Source organism: Pterocles gutturalis, unplaced genomic scaffold (genome assembly GCF_000699245.1).
Source record: "Pterocles gutturalis isolate BGI_N339 unplaced genomic scaffold, ASM69924v1 scaffold30460, whole genome shotgun sequence".
In the NCBI taxonomy this organism is placed as follows: Eukaryota; Metazoa; Chordata; class Aves; order Pterocliformes; family Pteroclidae; genus Pterocles; species Pterocles gutturalis.
In genome coordinates, this window is record NW_010146793.1 from 10,630 (window position 1) to 26,655 (window position 16,026).

The 16,026-nt window shown below is 44.9% G+C and overlaps 1 protein-coding gene across 1 annotated transcript; it reads right to left on the reverse strand.

The window, feature by feature from the left end:
* Nucleotides 1-6,362: 6,362 nt before the first annotated feature.
* On the reverse strand, nt 6,363-15,400 carry FAM114A2 (family with sequence similarity 114, member A2). Its single transcript, XM_010085874.1, has 13 exons — nt 15,191-15,400; nt 14,877-14,976; nt 14,312-14,407; nt 13,913-14,025; nt 12,774-12,908; nt 12,452-12,610; nt 11,685-11,808; nt 10,629-10,708; nt 9,791-9,919; nt 9,432-9,571; nt 8,568-8,640; nt 7,933-7,986; nt 6,363-7,199 (listed from the first exon to the last, which is right to left on the reverse strand). Exons 1-13 carry the CDS (start codon nt 15,398-15,400, stop codon nt 7,098-7,100), a joined length of 1,515 nt encoding a protein of 504 aa, XP_010084176.1. The 3' UTR covers nt 6,363-7,097.
* Nucleotides 15,401-16,026: the final 626 nt, after the last annotated feature.

Here is a 16,026-nt window from a genome sequence, read left to right on the forward strand (position 1 = left end):
TTCAGCAGCTGATCTGCAGAAAACTCCATTATTCCCTTACCTTTTCCTCTTCCTCCTTCTTCTTCCTCTTCTTCTTGTCCTTCTCTTTTTCTCCCTCAGTCTTTTCCTTTTCCTCTTCTTCCTTCTTTTCCTTTTCCTCTTTTTCCTTCTTTTCTTCCTTGTCCTTTTCCTTCTCCTCTTCTTCCTTGTCCTTTTCCTTCTCCTCTGTCTCCTTATCTTCCCGTCCAAACCCTACAACGGGGCACAGAGGGAGGTTCACTGCCAGTGTGCAGCATCGGGCCCATGCACACCAAACAGGACGGGGTGGCAGGTCCCTGTCCTGCCCCTGGGTTCACACCAGACACTCACATTTCAGGATTGTCGACATTTCACCGCAGCCAAAGGGCTCTGGGGCACAAGGGTGTCACACAGAGAGGACCTGAAGGAGCAACTGGAGGGTGGAGTAAAGTGAGTTTTCCAGGGATGAAACAGCTCCCTGGACCCCACCATTTGGTTTTCTTTTCTTCCTGGGAGAAGAGGCCCTCTGCACTTCCAGCCCCCAAAAATGGCAGAGAAGGGGGTAAAGCAGTCTGTGGCTCCCAAATAAAAAGGACCAGACTTTGCACCCACCAAGGCAGCACCCACTGCCCTTGTCTGGGAAGCAGCAAGGAGAGAGTGATGGAGCCACACAGAAATCTCAGGGCAAATGTGCAGGGAGATGCCTTAAACCCCCTGTGAGCAGGTGCAAATTACAGAAATATTTAAAATTGAATGAGGATGAACCAATAGAGAGCAGGTGTTGGGGCTCTGGGGGAGCCCTGGCAGAAAGAAGACCTCCCCCGGGAACAGGGCAATGGCAGAGAGGGAGATGAGACAGCAGTGAGCAGAAGAGAAGCCAAGAACAACAGCAAGAGAATTCCGAGCATTGATTAGGTGTCTGAAAGGTGACAGATGAAAAGAACAGAGGGAAGACAGCTTGCTTTAAAAATACCAGGACCAACAAAGTCCATTAAATAGCCATGAAATAGGGCAAAGGGAAAGCAGCAGGGGTGAAGGATCGGGTCCCCTCTGCTCGCAGGGAAGAGCAGGTCCTTCGCCTGCACAGCAGGTGATTAGGAAAGAGTTTCTCTTCTGGCTACTAATGGAGGGAGGCAGGATAGTAATGATTTCTTTTAATGTTTTTTTAGCCACAGAATGACATCATCTGGTTGGTATTTGGGCTTTTAAAAGAGCTGGTCACAGCCTCTGAGCTGATAACATTGATCTGTATTTTCTAAACAGGTTTTAAACCCCCTGGGATGCTGCAGGGCAGCGGGAAGCAGCGGGGTTTGGGGTGGCATCAGGGGAGAGGCAGGTTGGATGGGGAGGGCAGGAGGGAGGGAAGTGGCTGATAAAGGACGTAATCAGTGCAAAGTTAAAATCTAATTAACAATGAACAGTAATCTAATTCATGTGCGTAATTAAGAAGTGCAACTACTAATTGAAAATAATTACATTTTAATCTAAAATAATTTAAAACAATCAAACATTAACAAAAGAAAAGGCAGCCCCTGGGAAGCTGCAGCCAATTCCAGGTCCTGCACACCAAAGCTGGTCTGCACCTCCCGTGGTGTGTGCCCAGCCCCAAATCCGGGGAGGATGCTCCTGCCTTGTGCCTTCACTGCCGGGGGTGAGCAGACAGGAACGGCACAAGGGACATAGAGGTACACAGAGGTGGATCTCAGGCTTTGCACTAGGAGGTGGGCAACCAGACCAAAGCCCAGCAGCTGGGGCTGGGAAGGGCTAGTACTGCCCAGCACATGGTAAGAAATGCCACCATGGGGGGTTACAACCCTTTAACTTCCCACCGCATCACTAACCTGCCCTTGGGGAACCAATCCAGATTTCCAAGAGGTGGGGTTGGCTCCCCAGCCCCAGGGTTCTGCCATGCTGCTGTCCAGGGGATGCCACCCGTCACCCTGCACAGCCCCTGCCTTGGGTGGCCAATGCTCAGCTCTTTTTCTCATCCTGGTCCAGCAGAGCCAGTTCTGCCTGTTCCTCAGCCACCCTGCATTTCCGGCAGACAGGTTTCCCTGCCCCAGATGAGCTGATTCCCTAAAGTCCAGGCAGGCAAACCAGCAAAACCCAGCAACAGCCTCTGTAGTCCCTGCTGACAAGCTGCAATTGTTGTCCATGGCCAAGCAAAGCACGAGGTACACCTGGATCGGACCTCTGGCTAATGAAGCAAACCTGTGTGTTCATACCCCACCAGGGGCAATAGCCTGGATAGTCTTACAACCACCAGCACAAGGGGCTTCCAGGTCACAGAGTTTGTGTCTGTTCCCATCTCACCCTGGGGAATGAAGTCCTTCTCGCGAGGTTCAGGCACGATGCCCCATGCCCATCCCCAAGACCACACAGAGTGCAACCCATCCTGGGGATGCTCCTGCTGCACCCTCTGCTTCACCCTGCCCTCCCTCTGCTTCTCCTGCCTGTAAAATTGACAAGTGACTCCGTAAATCTCCCCGATAACACCAGGGAGACAGGAAAGTGCCTTACCTAGAGCTGAAAAAGGTGAGTGGCCTCCTCGACACCTGGCTGGCAGCTCCCAGGGATGTGGGTATTTGAGTGTTGCGGTCTCCTCCCCAGTCCCATTTTCAGAGCAGAAAAACTGGCTCTGCCGCCCGTCATGGGCAGCACATGACACTGGGAACATGACCAGTCCCATCGCTACCTGCAAGAGCCTCACAGACATTGCCTCCAGTGCAGGCAGGAGCAGAAAGACCTCCTGACCCTTTGCAAACAAGCCAGGGCAGCTCTGGAGGCTGCAGACACGCTTGGGGACCAGCCCCAGGACCAGGGAGGGCACTGGGGACTCAATCTGGGAATGTGCTACAGTCAGGACCCTGTCTCAAGCAGAGGAGAGGGGATTTAGGGGTGTCCTTAAAACCCCAGTGGGAGGAACCTCCTGCAGGTCCTTGCTCCCCTCTTGGTGGGAGGTTTCAAGCTGCTCCAGGAGGTGCAGGCAAGGCTGGAGCAGGCAGAGCTCAGCACTCCCAGCTCCCTCCGATGCTCGTCCTTGCTGCTGGCTTTCACTCAAACATATCATTAAGCAAATACCTGTCAGCAGAGAGCAATTACCGGCAGGTCTAAACACTTGCATAATGTGCTTCCCCTCTAATGCAATGCCCTCATTTCTAATGGCACCAATATGGGATAATAACAGTAACAATAATGTCAAGAAGGGCTTGTGTACCTGAAAGCTAATTTGTTTTCTCCACCTTATAAAAAGTATTACCTCTCCCACAAGATTTGCCCCATTTAAAGCCTTCAACTTTACAACAAAGTTGCTCCCGCAGTCATTTTACTTTAATTTACAGTAATTGCAGCAGGCATGGAGCCTCCTCCCATCGAGCCAGACTAACCCTGGGTAACTTGTGTCCAGCTGCTTGCTCCCTGCATAGATCATTCATCCCAAAAGCCTGGCCATGTCTGCCCCAGGCATCCTCCACCAGAGCCTGCACCAGCCTCAAATGCAGATCAAGAGTTCCATCAGCAGATTTAAATCAGAAATAAGGGACAGGTTTTAACGGCAAGGGTTGATAAGCCCTGGAGCAGCTCAGCAAAGCTGGTGGCAGCGTGCCTGTTGCTGCTGATTTTACAATCAGTAGCGGTGGGGCTTCCTAGCAGAGACGCTTCAGCTCACGCAGAAATCATTTGGGGAACCGCTGGTGGCCAGCGCTCAGTCTCAGAGTGAACGACCGCCTGTCCCTGTGTGACACAGCCGCCAGGTCGGCACAGCTGGGGAACTCGGGGTGCAGCACAGGAGCTCGGTGGAGACGTGCACAGTGCGGGACCCTGGAACGGATCCGGCATGGCTGTTGGGTGTCAGGACTGGCTGGCATCCAACCCCACTCCTCCGAGCAGCCCCTGCCACCTTCAGAGGATCCTCCCTCACAAACACCACGTTCAATTTTATTTTTAACTGATGACCTCATTGCTCGCTCCCTGTCAGCCCCAGCCAGGCTCGAGGGACCTAAGCCTGCAGCATCCGCCAGTTAGAGCAGCCCAGGGGACAGCCCTGCCACCACTCCCTGGACTTGGGGACACAAAGCATCACCCCAGGGACACAGCTCCCAGGGACTCCCCAGCACAGGGCTGGCTGCCACCATCGAGCAGGACAGCAGAGGGTGGCAGCTGCAGCCATGTCTTGGTTCCAGCCCATGTGCTGCGCGGGCTCTGCTCTCACCCTGCAGCCGGCACAAAGCTGGAAAAGAAGGAAAGCAACCAGCCAGCCAGTGCCCAAAACACCTGCATGTGGCCACCTCTGTGCTGCTGTCAAAGTGCAGAGCTGCGAGGGACTAGCGAAACTCCCAGAAAACATTAATTAGCACAGTACTGAGCCCTTATGTCCTCTATTTCAGTGCCAAGGAGCCTTTGGCTACAGAAGACCCATCTCTGCTTAAATCCCATCATCCTAGACCGCTATTTGTTTAGGATCCAGGGTGCACAGTGGGGAGAGAAATGCCAGCACTCTCCTCCCCTTCCTGCCTCTGAGTCAGGCAATTTAATGTGTGCTGCAGGTGACCTGGGACAGCTGTCCCCTTGCTCAGGGCCACCAGTGGAAATGGATCTGCTGCTTCTTCCAAACGAGGATAACTGCTCATCACACCTGTGTCAGAGGTTTTGCTGCTACTGAACGCGGGTGTTTTAATAATGAAAAACGAGTCCCTGGGAAGCTGATTGGGCAAGGGCTGGGAGGAAGTCCTGAAGTCCACTGGGAAGACCGAGCCTTTTTTATATTTTAAACCTTTCCACAGCAGCTGCTAGGAAGCAGCTCTTACAGCTGCAAGTAACAGAATCTCTCCCAAGGAAAGAAAATAATTGTGGAAGGCTTTTTTCCCCCCTCCAAGTCACTGCCAGCATCTTGGCTAACTCTATTCTCAGCCACCTCTCACCTCCCCAAACACTACCAGAAGTGCTCAAATTACTGCCAGCAGTCATTAGGTTCATGTGCAAGGCAAGGCCAAGCAATAAGACCTCCAGACAGTTGGATGCTGAATTCTGATGAATCCTTTGGGTGGGAAGATTTCAGCAACTGTGGAACTGTTTTTGTTGGCTCTCTATTGCAGTGCTTGCACTGGCACACCAGTGAAGCTGGTGCATGGCCGATTATTGGCTGCTATAACAAAATCCAGGTGGGGATATGACTGAAAGAATTACTGTCTGCATTAAAAAAAAAAAAAACAAAACACACCTCATTTTCTTTAATTATTAAATTACTCTACACTAAAGCACTGAAGGTCAGTAGAATTTATCTGCAAGAAAAGCAGCTGCTGCTTCATAAAACCTCGTTATCTTTACTTCTTCTCCTCTGACATTTCTGTAAATTTTGTCTTTGCGGCAGGAGCAAAGCTGCCATTTTGCACCGAGGCAGCAACTGGGAGCCTGGCTGTGGGAACTCCCACTCCCCAGCCTGGGTTCAGAGCTCTCTTTCCTATGAGACAGTAGCCTGCCGTGAGAAAAGCCCCAGCTGTCCTGGCCCCAGAGCAGCACCCAGCCCTGCCCCACAAACCAGTCAGGGCCAGTTCTTTCTTCTCATTTCATTCATGCCCATTCCTATCCTGATAGGACTTAACTGAAATGGTTGTCAAAACAAAGCCTTTCTTTAATAATGCTATCAACATAAAAAAGAAAAAAATACAGAGTTGTTTTTTTTTTAAAAAAAAACCTCTCCCTTTAGAGATCTGACCAGCCTAACCAGGACTAAGGCAAGGCTTTTTCCATATTCATAAAATCAGAGCAACATTAGCCAAAAGGTATTCTAATAATAAAAACACTTCTCTGCTGCACAAATAGAGCAATGTTAAGCCTTCAGTACAGCAGAAATGTGCAAGACTTGCTAAAACCCAGAGGATTTTCAAAATGGGATTTGAGCATCATTGTTACCAATGAGCAAGTAGAGAGGCAGGTGTGACACTCGCTCACCTCTGGTTAGCTATTCTGGACTTTTCAAGTGCTGTTTCAGCTGTGCATTTCTGCTCTTGTGATTCCAACAGAGGCTGCTCCCTCCCAATGGGCAGGCTCAAAAGGTAGAAATTGCAAAAAGGAATAAAGCAGGGAACTTTCACAGCACAAAGAAACAGATACCATATGTGGAGCAGCTTCTGAGACAAATTAGGACTCCTGCTAACAGAGCCAAATTGCTTCCTCTCCCCCTACTTTAATATACCTTCCAAGAAGAAGGAGCATTGCATTATAGAGCTTTTACACAGAAACGGGAGAAAAGCAGTGTCTGAGCTTGTGAACAGTCTGTGGCTGACATGTCAAGCTGCACTGAAAAAGGGGAGTCCTCCTGCTAAATTCTCTCATTAAAGAACCCAAACACAAATCAATCCCTTTTAGCCAGTTCTTATTTATTGCTATAAAGCAAAGTACCCACATTCTTAGGGCCAGACCAGTGTTTTCCCAGCTCGTGCTGACACAAGCACTCTGCAAGAGAATGAGAACCAGCACCCTACTGAGAGTTCCCTTCCCACAGCCCCGAGTCACTAACAGACATCTACAGGAAGCCGGGGCTTCTCTTCAGCAACAACAGCTTGATAAGGAATCCCCTCTGCTCTATTCTTTCCGGACGAGGACTGTGAGGTTCATAGCCATAAATATTTGCCTTCTCTTGCATTTCCTGTCCAATATTCACTTCAACACCAACGCAGAGCTATCAGGAACCCAATTATGTCTCCCTGACTTAAAAATCACACCACAATTTTAGCTAACTCTCTAACTAGCCAGCTGCTCCTCGTTTCTCCAGCATTGTCTTCACAGTCCAGAGAGCTTCTCCGAAGAGCTTGTTAACACATACAGCAGAGGGATTTCAGCTAAAAGATACAGACAGTCCAAGAAAACAGAGAAGCAATCTGCAGTTTAAGTCTGTCACGTTGTCCACCAGCCTGGACTATGCTAATCACATCTCACAATGTGCTGTAAGAGCTGTCATTGCCAGACTGCATTTAATCACCATTCTCGCAGCAGCAGCGATCAGAGTTAATCTTTTCCTCTTTAATAAGAGCCATTACATCATTCTCCAGCATGGAAACTATGAAGTGGGAAGGTCAGAAAGTTCTTAATTAGAAGGATTTTTATTGCTGCGATAGTTCCGTTCTAGCCTCAATAAGAGAGATCTGCAGTACAGGCAGCAGGAGCTGGAAGGCATCTTGGATATAGGAAGCACTGTTTGAAGCCTATGAAAACAAAAATCGAAATACACACATGAATAATTACGCTACCAATCAGCCTTACTAACCACATATACATTCAAACAGCATTGATTAATGCACATAAGAAACAGAAGCCTAGTGCTTGTTGGATTTTTTAAGACTTCATTCTAGAAATCAATTTAATATTAAGTTTTTAAGTGGCTTTATGCCACTAGGCAAAAAACTAACTGGCTTAAAAACTGCCAAACAAGATCAGGTGCAATCCAAATGTAGGATACTGATTTCGATAACAGATGAGAAGAATTTATTTCAACGTGAAGCACAAGCATACTGTGGCAGGAAGGAAAAACACACCAACAGGAAACACCCATTTCCTACCGCACCTCACAAGTCTACAAGCATTGAGAACCAACTTAACAGCTAGGAAGTGTTGGGACTCTCGCATGCTAATTTCTGAACCTGTCTAAGGTTTGACTTTGGGCATTTAAATTCTAGAAATCCAGACTGCTGAATTTAATGTCTTCTGACCCATCATAACTGTCAGCTGAGACCACATACGGCTCATTCTTCACTAAGTAACTCCTCTCTTGTGCATATCTACAGACATTTATTAAAACTTTTAAGTTATTAGATAGGTAAGCAGAATCTTAGACCAGGGGTTAGAGAACTCTGCATGCATAAGGATACTGAAGTGGAAAAAAAACAGTATATCTATTTTTAAGTATTAGCTTAAAGTTTTAATTTTACCATAACTGACCTCCAAAAACACTCCAGTGATTAAGGGATTAAGCACATCTGCTTTCTCTTTGACCTGCAGAGATCAGACATATATTATCCTGATTGAAAGTTTGATCACATTTCTTCGAGCAAGATAAAGCTAAATCCTCAGGAAGTTTAAAATCACCATTGCTCCCTTGACTATAGGAAAGCTAAGTCACAAGCTGCAGAGGACCTGCCTTGCAGCATGCAAATAAGAACAAAGTAACTCGCATATGCCAAACACAAGCCATACATGAACATACACATTATATCTTCAAATGAACTGGGGACAACTGGAGCATTTACAGATAATGCTATTATCTTCAGTAACACCTGAGTGTTTTGGAAAAATCTATAACATGATCACAAACCTTATTTTCTTCTTGTTTCCTTAATACTGCCAGAACCAGTTCCCACCCCCGCTCTGTGCCAGGCTGAATGCAGCAGGAGGCATTCAATAGCTCAGCATACATTCAGCTGTCACAGTTTGAGGAACACAGACCTACATCAGTTCACAGAGCAAAAAACTGCATATTTAAATGTGCAGACACAAAAACCACTTCACGGTGAAGATCTCAAGGCTGTAATCAACTTATCACATCTCATTCCTAAGAACTAGGGTGTAACTCTTACCCCTGCAGTTGTTAAGCACGTAGCGAACTCTTTAGAGAAAGTTGAGAGTTCTTTACACAACACAATCGTCATTCTGTGGAAGAAGAGTGGGGAAATCATGTAGTAAACACAGTCTATAAGAACAACTTTCTTTTAGCATTCCTTTAACACACCAATACCTTGTTTCCATACATATAAAGCTAAATTAAACCAAAATTGCTACAGAGCATATAAACAGTGTATAAAGTTCCAGAATTTCCACAAACAAATCAGGAAGGGGAAAGATGGAAAAATAAATAATTAAAGCTGAAGATCTGAAACAGCATTCAGAGGACAGACACATCCATTCAAGAAGGAACAGTACTAACTTGCCTTTTCTTTTACTGACAAGTGTCATTTTCTGAATTAGAAAGTACTGCATATTTCATACACTTGCCAAGTATGTCCTGACATAAAAGAAAAATCTTGTGTTATGCATTATTAGTAAGACCAGTCTACTAATTAGTTGCAGTAATTTTACAATATCACGTACCTAATGTACTAAATGATTAACAAAGAGGTAATTAAGAATCACTTTTATACAACTGCTTTGTCATATTTTAAATTTCTAGCTACTAACTAGCACAAGCTTAAGGCAAACATCCTTCTTGGCTACACAAAAGCTTTCAAGTGAGGTTTCCTCCTTCTTATCAAGGAATGTCTTTAAGATGGAAAAAGGAAGAGACAGTTGAATTCTGCTGGAAGATCACGATGCCACCCATTGAATCTTTGAACACATGCAGAATTTAAGAGCCCTGCATCTCATGGATTTGCAAAGAATTATTACACAGTTTAATCAATATGTAAGTAATTATATGCTGCTCATTTACTAAAAGATGAACTCACTGTGAAAGGGACTTGGCTCTGTCTGTGGCTGTCACCTCTTGTTTCTGACCATGTAGAAACAAAGCTGCAGTTTTGTGAAACATTTCAATAGAGCATGCTGTCAGTTCAGCCAGGCTTCTTATGGCAAATGCATGAATATCCTGCAAGAGTTAAAAAGACTTGCCATACCATACAAAATCTAGCAGCTTTTATTATTTCAAATAAGTGAATCCCACAATGTACTATCACTACACTGCCCTTTCAGACCTCAGAATCTGCACAGAAATAGAAACCCATAAACTCTGGGAGTCACAACTGTAACTTAGCAGCCAGTCAAACACTCTGCAGTCAGATATTCTCTTCCTTCACTACTCACTCACCTCTACTGATTTTTTAGCATCATGGTCACCACCTCCAGATTCCACTTCTTGGTTTCCTTCACTCTCTTTTTCTTCTTTAGGAAGACTACTGTTGAATCGTGCTATCCATTCATGAGCAGAGGTCCTCACCTGTATGAAGATGCATCATATTATTTTATGACTGGGACGAAGCCCCCCTGCACACCACAAAACATGGAGTATTGGATCTCTCTAGAGGAAGGAAACAGCTACAGCTCCTGAGCTGGTGAGAAGAACCAGGACAAATTATCCTAGTGCCTTCAGGACTTTGTAGAGGGTTGGCTGCACTGATGGAGTTGAGGGCACTCATTTCTTTAGTACCAGGTGCTGGAGTTTACCAGCAAGACCATGACTAACAGAAGTGTTTTAAAAACCTGTCGGCAGAATGCTGCTGCCACTTGGTGGATCTGAAGGGTAGTGAAATGAAGGCAAGAAAGGCGATTCTTCTGCATACCAACTTCTGGACATAGTGAAGCCAGTTGCTTTGCACCAAGAGGAAGGCTTCAATTCGCAGCTGTAGGTTGATTTCACTGTGGTGGCTGAAGGCTTACTGCTCCCGGTTATCTGTGCCACCACTTATCACTGCCCAGTGACAGGACAAAGGCAAACAGGTGTCTACTGATTCAGAGCCAAAGACATTACAGAACATGATTTTGCCCCATAAAGTCAAAGGAAAAGGCTCATCTCTTTTGCCTGCCATTGTCAAAAGATCTAAAACACAGCTTGTTTTCATGCCTTTGATATTTTCACTAGCAAAGCAGGACTGGGAAGCACTTCCTGTGAGGAATCTCTAGCTTTTAGAAGATGGGAAATAACTCACCGTGATCAGTTTGTCAGGCTTTGAGGAGATGTGCAATTCTGAAAACAACTCTGTTACTTCTTTTGTGAACTCCTCATCTCCTAAAGGACAGGAAAGGTTAAAGCGTCCACACAAAGGACAGATACAGAAATAAGCAGCACTTCTAGTTCTGCACAAGTCTGTCAACTCTTTCCTTTATTTCTCTTTGAATCATAGTCATTCTTATGCATCAGACCTGGTCTTCTTAAATACAATTTATTAGGTAAGTTCTGAAAAGGTAGAGACACCAGTGCCAGAAGGTTAGCTTTTGCTGTTTCAATTCTGGTTTTGTAGCAAAGGTAATTCCCCTTTTTTTCAGGCAGCATTTTATAATGCACTAACTTGCACATCACCTTGGAGAATCCGAAATACCACTTAGAGTCCATGGTTCTCCTACTATATAAGGCAGGGCAGATGTTAACAGTGGGTGGAAGGCTGTGAGATCCATCATGTGCAAATATAAAAGATACATTAAATGTTAAATGATAGCAAGTGCAGGTGTGTAAGCCCTCCCTGATGAGCCATTTGGGTAAAAGCAATGCAAGAAATTTACATTTAAATCTGCATAATCCACAAGAATCACATGGCTCTTGCATATGGAGGCACCTCTGAGTCTTTTGGTTTGTGTGGCTAACTCTCTTTTAAAAAATAAATAAAGAGGCTTTTTGCCTTCCCACAGGTTGGACAACTCTATTCAGTGTCTTTCCCTCATGGTCAGGGGAACCCAGCATTTCTTTGAATTTGCATCTTGGCTCAAGGTCGGTTGTATGAACCGCCCAGGACTCAAGCAACTCTAATCCTGCTCTGGCAAGAAATCGTTCCTGATACAGAATTAATGCACAGCAGCTTTCCAGAGATGAAGGGTATTGCTAAGTGTCATGCTCCTGGCCACAGACAGCTTTAGGATTAAGCATCCAGCTAAAGAATAACTTAACTTTGGCATCATGCCCATCGCTAGGGATCTCAGGGCTGATTGGTTCTACACTGAGAATTTAATTGAGGACCAGCTTCTCCTCCCAGAACCCAGGGCTCTCTTACCCTTCTTTTCTTCCTCTTCTTCTTCAAAGAATTCAGGTAAAGAAAATGCCTCTTTGAGTTCCTCCATTTCCTCCTTCAGTGTGTCCAGCTCGTCTCCAGAGAGCGCATTTAGAACCGATTTCACCTAGTTAGGGGCAGCACAGCCAAAGAGAGAATCATAAATCCAACAAGAAACAGGATGGAAGATGCAGCACTGGTTTACAACGCATGTGAAAACATCACAGACTGATATTAATGAGAAAGTGGTATTTTCCTACAAGAAGGATGAAAGGGAAAAGACCTATTTCAGAAGTCTCATTAGATAATATTCTTGATTTTGATTCTTCAGATTCTTGATTCTTGAGAAGTTATTCAAATACTTTCTTTAATAAAAAAGTTAATTACTTCTGAAATTGCATGCTGATCTGCCCTCCTCCGTGCCCCAAAACAGAGAGGACAATCTCTGCTGTGGTTACAATACTCTCATCTTCTCTAGACCAAGGCAGCAAACAAGTGGGCATGACACGAGAGAGTTACTTGGGAAACACTGTTGAAGACATGCAGGAACCGAGGCCAGCTGGGTAATGAGCATGGCTCTAGGGGCTGCAGAGAAGAAACAATGCTCTCAGGTAAACACCAGATCATAATGCAGGGGCTGAAGTTGTGTAATCAATCATTTTATAGCAAGTTCTGAGCACCTGATTTTACATGGATATACATATATTTCTAATATTTTTTCCCTGCTCAGCTGAACTCAAAATAGAAGGCAAATTGCTCAAGGCCATTACCTTTGATTCACTCTCTCTGGAAAGCATCTCTAAGGCCTCCAGGTGCGAAAGACCCTGAAACTCATCAAACAGTAACCCATAATGGGCTTTCTTCTCTGTAGCCATGGTAACCTCAGTAGCTGTCTGCTGCTCTTCTTTCTCCTTTGCCTCTCGTAAGACCTGAAAAAGAAAAGCAGAGGACTCAGGTCAGTGCAAGAAAACACAGAATCTGGGAGGAGGTGGCTTTTGGTTCAATAGTAAATGGTTGCTTAATGACAAAACCACAGAAGAAGGGAGAAGGAATGAGAGAAACCAATGAGGAGCTGATACGTAACTGCCATACCTGAGATAACGTAGAGTTTCTGTTCATCAGGCCCTTTGTTTTTTTGAATCCAGGGTCTCCCTCAGCTATTACATCCATTGTCTTTTTTCCGATGAATTCCAAAGCATCCAGACCTCCACTAATAACACTTTTTCCCTAGGAATCAGATTTAGATGCAGACATACAGACAATGCGTAAAACTTGCAGAAGATTATACAAATGAAGAAATTGAAATAGGGGATTTATACCAGCAATGTTATGCCAGACACTCACAAAAAAAGCCCAATTGGTCCTTGTCACCCTAAAATTTAACCCTAATCAACACAAAGACAGCAGAAGAACATGGCAAGAGCCACAATACTCTATCATCCAACAGTTTAATATAGCTCTCAGACAGCTGCAGCAATCTGATGGGAACTACATTTTTATTTTGTGAACAAGCTGGTTCTCAGAACATTGAAGTATTTAGTTCTCATCCTTCCAATCAGAAAACACTTGACCTGTGGGTTTTGGTTGCTAACTCTTGGTTCAAGCCTTAAAAGTAGAAGCAAGCTTTCCATCTGCGGCTCTTTCAGATTCACAGGAAAATTGACAAGACAGCAGATGACAAAAGCACAGTTTCTAAGGGTAATGGGCTCCTTTGAAGTGCATTTCTCATGGTCACAGGAGCAAGCTGATTTCCAAGCAATTTGGGACAGTTTCCACAGAAGTTTTGGAAGAGGAGAATGGATTTAATCTCTAGACAGTTCTGTGGAAATCAGTGGAAATATCCCAGGAATGAGTCTGACCCTGCATTTACCTGAATACTCTAAAGGAAGGGAGCAGAGATAACAGTGCACGCGTGACGTGCATGGAATGCATGCACCACACGGTCTTTTTTAACAAAAAAAAAAAGTCCCATTTACACAGTCCAGATTTGGGTTTTTTTTTAATGTATCAACATTTAATACAGAACTATCAAAATTCAAGGCAACTTACACATTAAGTGCCAGTTAGAAGCAAGGCACAGGATAAAGGTTGTCTGAAGACTGAAACAGTTTCTCACTGTTCATCCCACAAAAGTTAAAATTAAAAGCTTCCTCTTATGATGTTTCAGACGAAAGGCAAAAACCCCAACACTTTCTTAAACTCATTATCTTCTGCATTCCCAACTCACTCACTGTGCTTTGGACAGCAGTAGAGATGGTTGATAAAACTCCAAGAGCCCCAGCAATAGGAAAGGAACCGCCATCATCAAACGCATCTGTGCTGCTAGCACCAGGATTCTCGCTTCCTGCATTAGAAGACAGAAAATTAACTTCCTCACTCCCAAAAAAAGATCCTGTCAGCTGCAAAGTGGAGAAAATCAACAAAAACCAAGTATCAGCCAGGAGCAGGGCTAGAATCGGGATTATTTTCCTACGTACTTTTCAGAACTAACAGAAGTAAGCAATAGAGTATTATTTTAGCACACCAATAGCTACCTCAATACGCAAGGTGCAGGGTAAGGTGATGTTATTTTGGGTCCAATTATGTTATGAAAAATGTTTCAGTGTTGTTCTTATGCAGTAAAAACTGACCTCTTGTAGCATCGCTAGTCTCTGAGGAGATTTCGCTAGGACTAGGGATCCCAAGGGTTGTTTCTGCTTTTTCTATGACATTTGAAATACCTTGACCTAAAGAAGAGAGCAGTATTACTTTAACCATGAGATACAATAGAAACCAGAACAGAAACAGGATTAGGGCTGCATTATTGGCTTTTATTATTCTGGATTCCTCCTGTTCAAGACAGTTTACCCAGCACTAAAACCTACTATCCAGCTTGCTTACCAATGTAACGAACTCAGGTTTCATCTCAGCTTTTAAATCAAGTTGTAAATACCTGCTGAATACCAGTTTAAAATACCAGCTGAAAATTATGCAAACACTTTAAAAACTTGCAAGTAGTTTTGGCTGTGCATATCTCCTTAATCTCACTGTATCTTTTGGCACAAGTTTTCCCCATTACTTGAAAAATTCTCTTGGTATTTTTCCAATAATTGTTTCTATAACAGAAACCTCCTTCTGGAGAAACAAGGTCAAAAGCACTAGCTTGAGACATGAAGTATGGTTAAAATACTTATCAAATACCAGGAAGGGCCTTACCTACAGTAGCTACAGTAGCAGATGCAGTTGACAGAAGAGATTTCCCCCAGCTTCCCCAATACCCCCATCCTGTCTGAACCGCAGCAGGAGAATCTGAGACCTTTAATGAAGAAAAGCAGAAGAGACTAATGCAGGTATTATGGTGAGGGGAGGAACACAACCAGTCTGTGACGTGTAACTTTTGTGGAGCTTTTCTTTTCAGATAAACAGCAATGCAGCTTCAGAAAAGGAGTGGGGCTGAAGCTCAGAATTCTTCTGTGCCCAAAGCCATGAAATGTGAAGTCTTGTTGTTCAGAGCTCACACAGGAACATACCTCAGGTGTTTCAACTGCAGGCCCTTCTGTGGCAGCAGGCTGGCTTGGAGGTTTGGGTTCAGGTCTTTTCCGAGTCATAGGCACAGGCTCAAGCTCTTGCTCTCTCTCTTCATTGCTGTCAGCATAGCCAAGTTCCTCTACTTTCTGTTTGTTTTCATCTTTGCAAGACATTTCTTCTTTCAGATTTTCACCGCTGTCTTTCTCAGACATGACTACGACATCCACAGAAAGCAAAGGAGATAAAGTAATCACTCCCTTGTACACTTTGACATTGGTTCAAAAGCATCACATCTGTGTTTTAAATAATTAAGCACAATCAAGACAGAAATCCCTTTATGTCGCCACACATACCTGCACCAACAGATTGTGTTTCTAAGGGAGCATGTACACTGAGTTACATGTGACTGGAAGAAATGCCACACTCGCAAGTTTAAAGTCCCACAGAAACACGTGGCTTCATCTAACCGACACACCCTCTCCGCTGGAAAGAAACATGTTAACTCTGCAAAGCAAATGACAGGTACAAAAGGCCTTCAGATAACTAAATCCACAAAAAATAAAGGCGAAAATGAATTGCTTGGGACGGCTGCTTTGAAGGGTGTCAGATATGGATGGGGACAGCTGATAGAGAGCAGGGCAGAGAAAGAGGCAGCAACTGGTTCACTTCTGCATTTAGGGCTGAGCTTCACCGGGGCATTAAAACCACCCAGAAGGTGAGATGTGCTCCAGCTGCTGCAGCACCCAGCCCTGATCCCGCACATCGGGATGAAGGTGCCCACCAACGGGGCTCCCATCCTGCGGCCTGCTCACGGGGGCTGATATTTCTCCCTCCCGCT

Bases quoted from the DNA above. Each gene is read 5' to 3' on its own strand.
- FAM114A2 (XM_010085874.1), bottom strand. From the start codon at position 15,400: ATGTCTGAGAAAGACAGCGGTGAAAATCTGAAAGAAGAAATGTCTTGC. The intron at 14,026-14,311 runs GTCAGTTTTTAC...CTTCTAATGCAG, and splicing joins GACTAGCGATGCTACAAGAG to GAAGCGAGAATCCTGGTGCT. The intron at 12,909-13,912 runs GTGAGTGAGTTG...TCTGATTCCTAG, and splicing joins CTACTGCTGTCCAAAGCACA to GGAAAAAGTGTTATTAGTGG.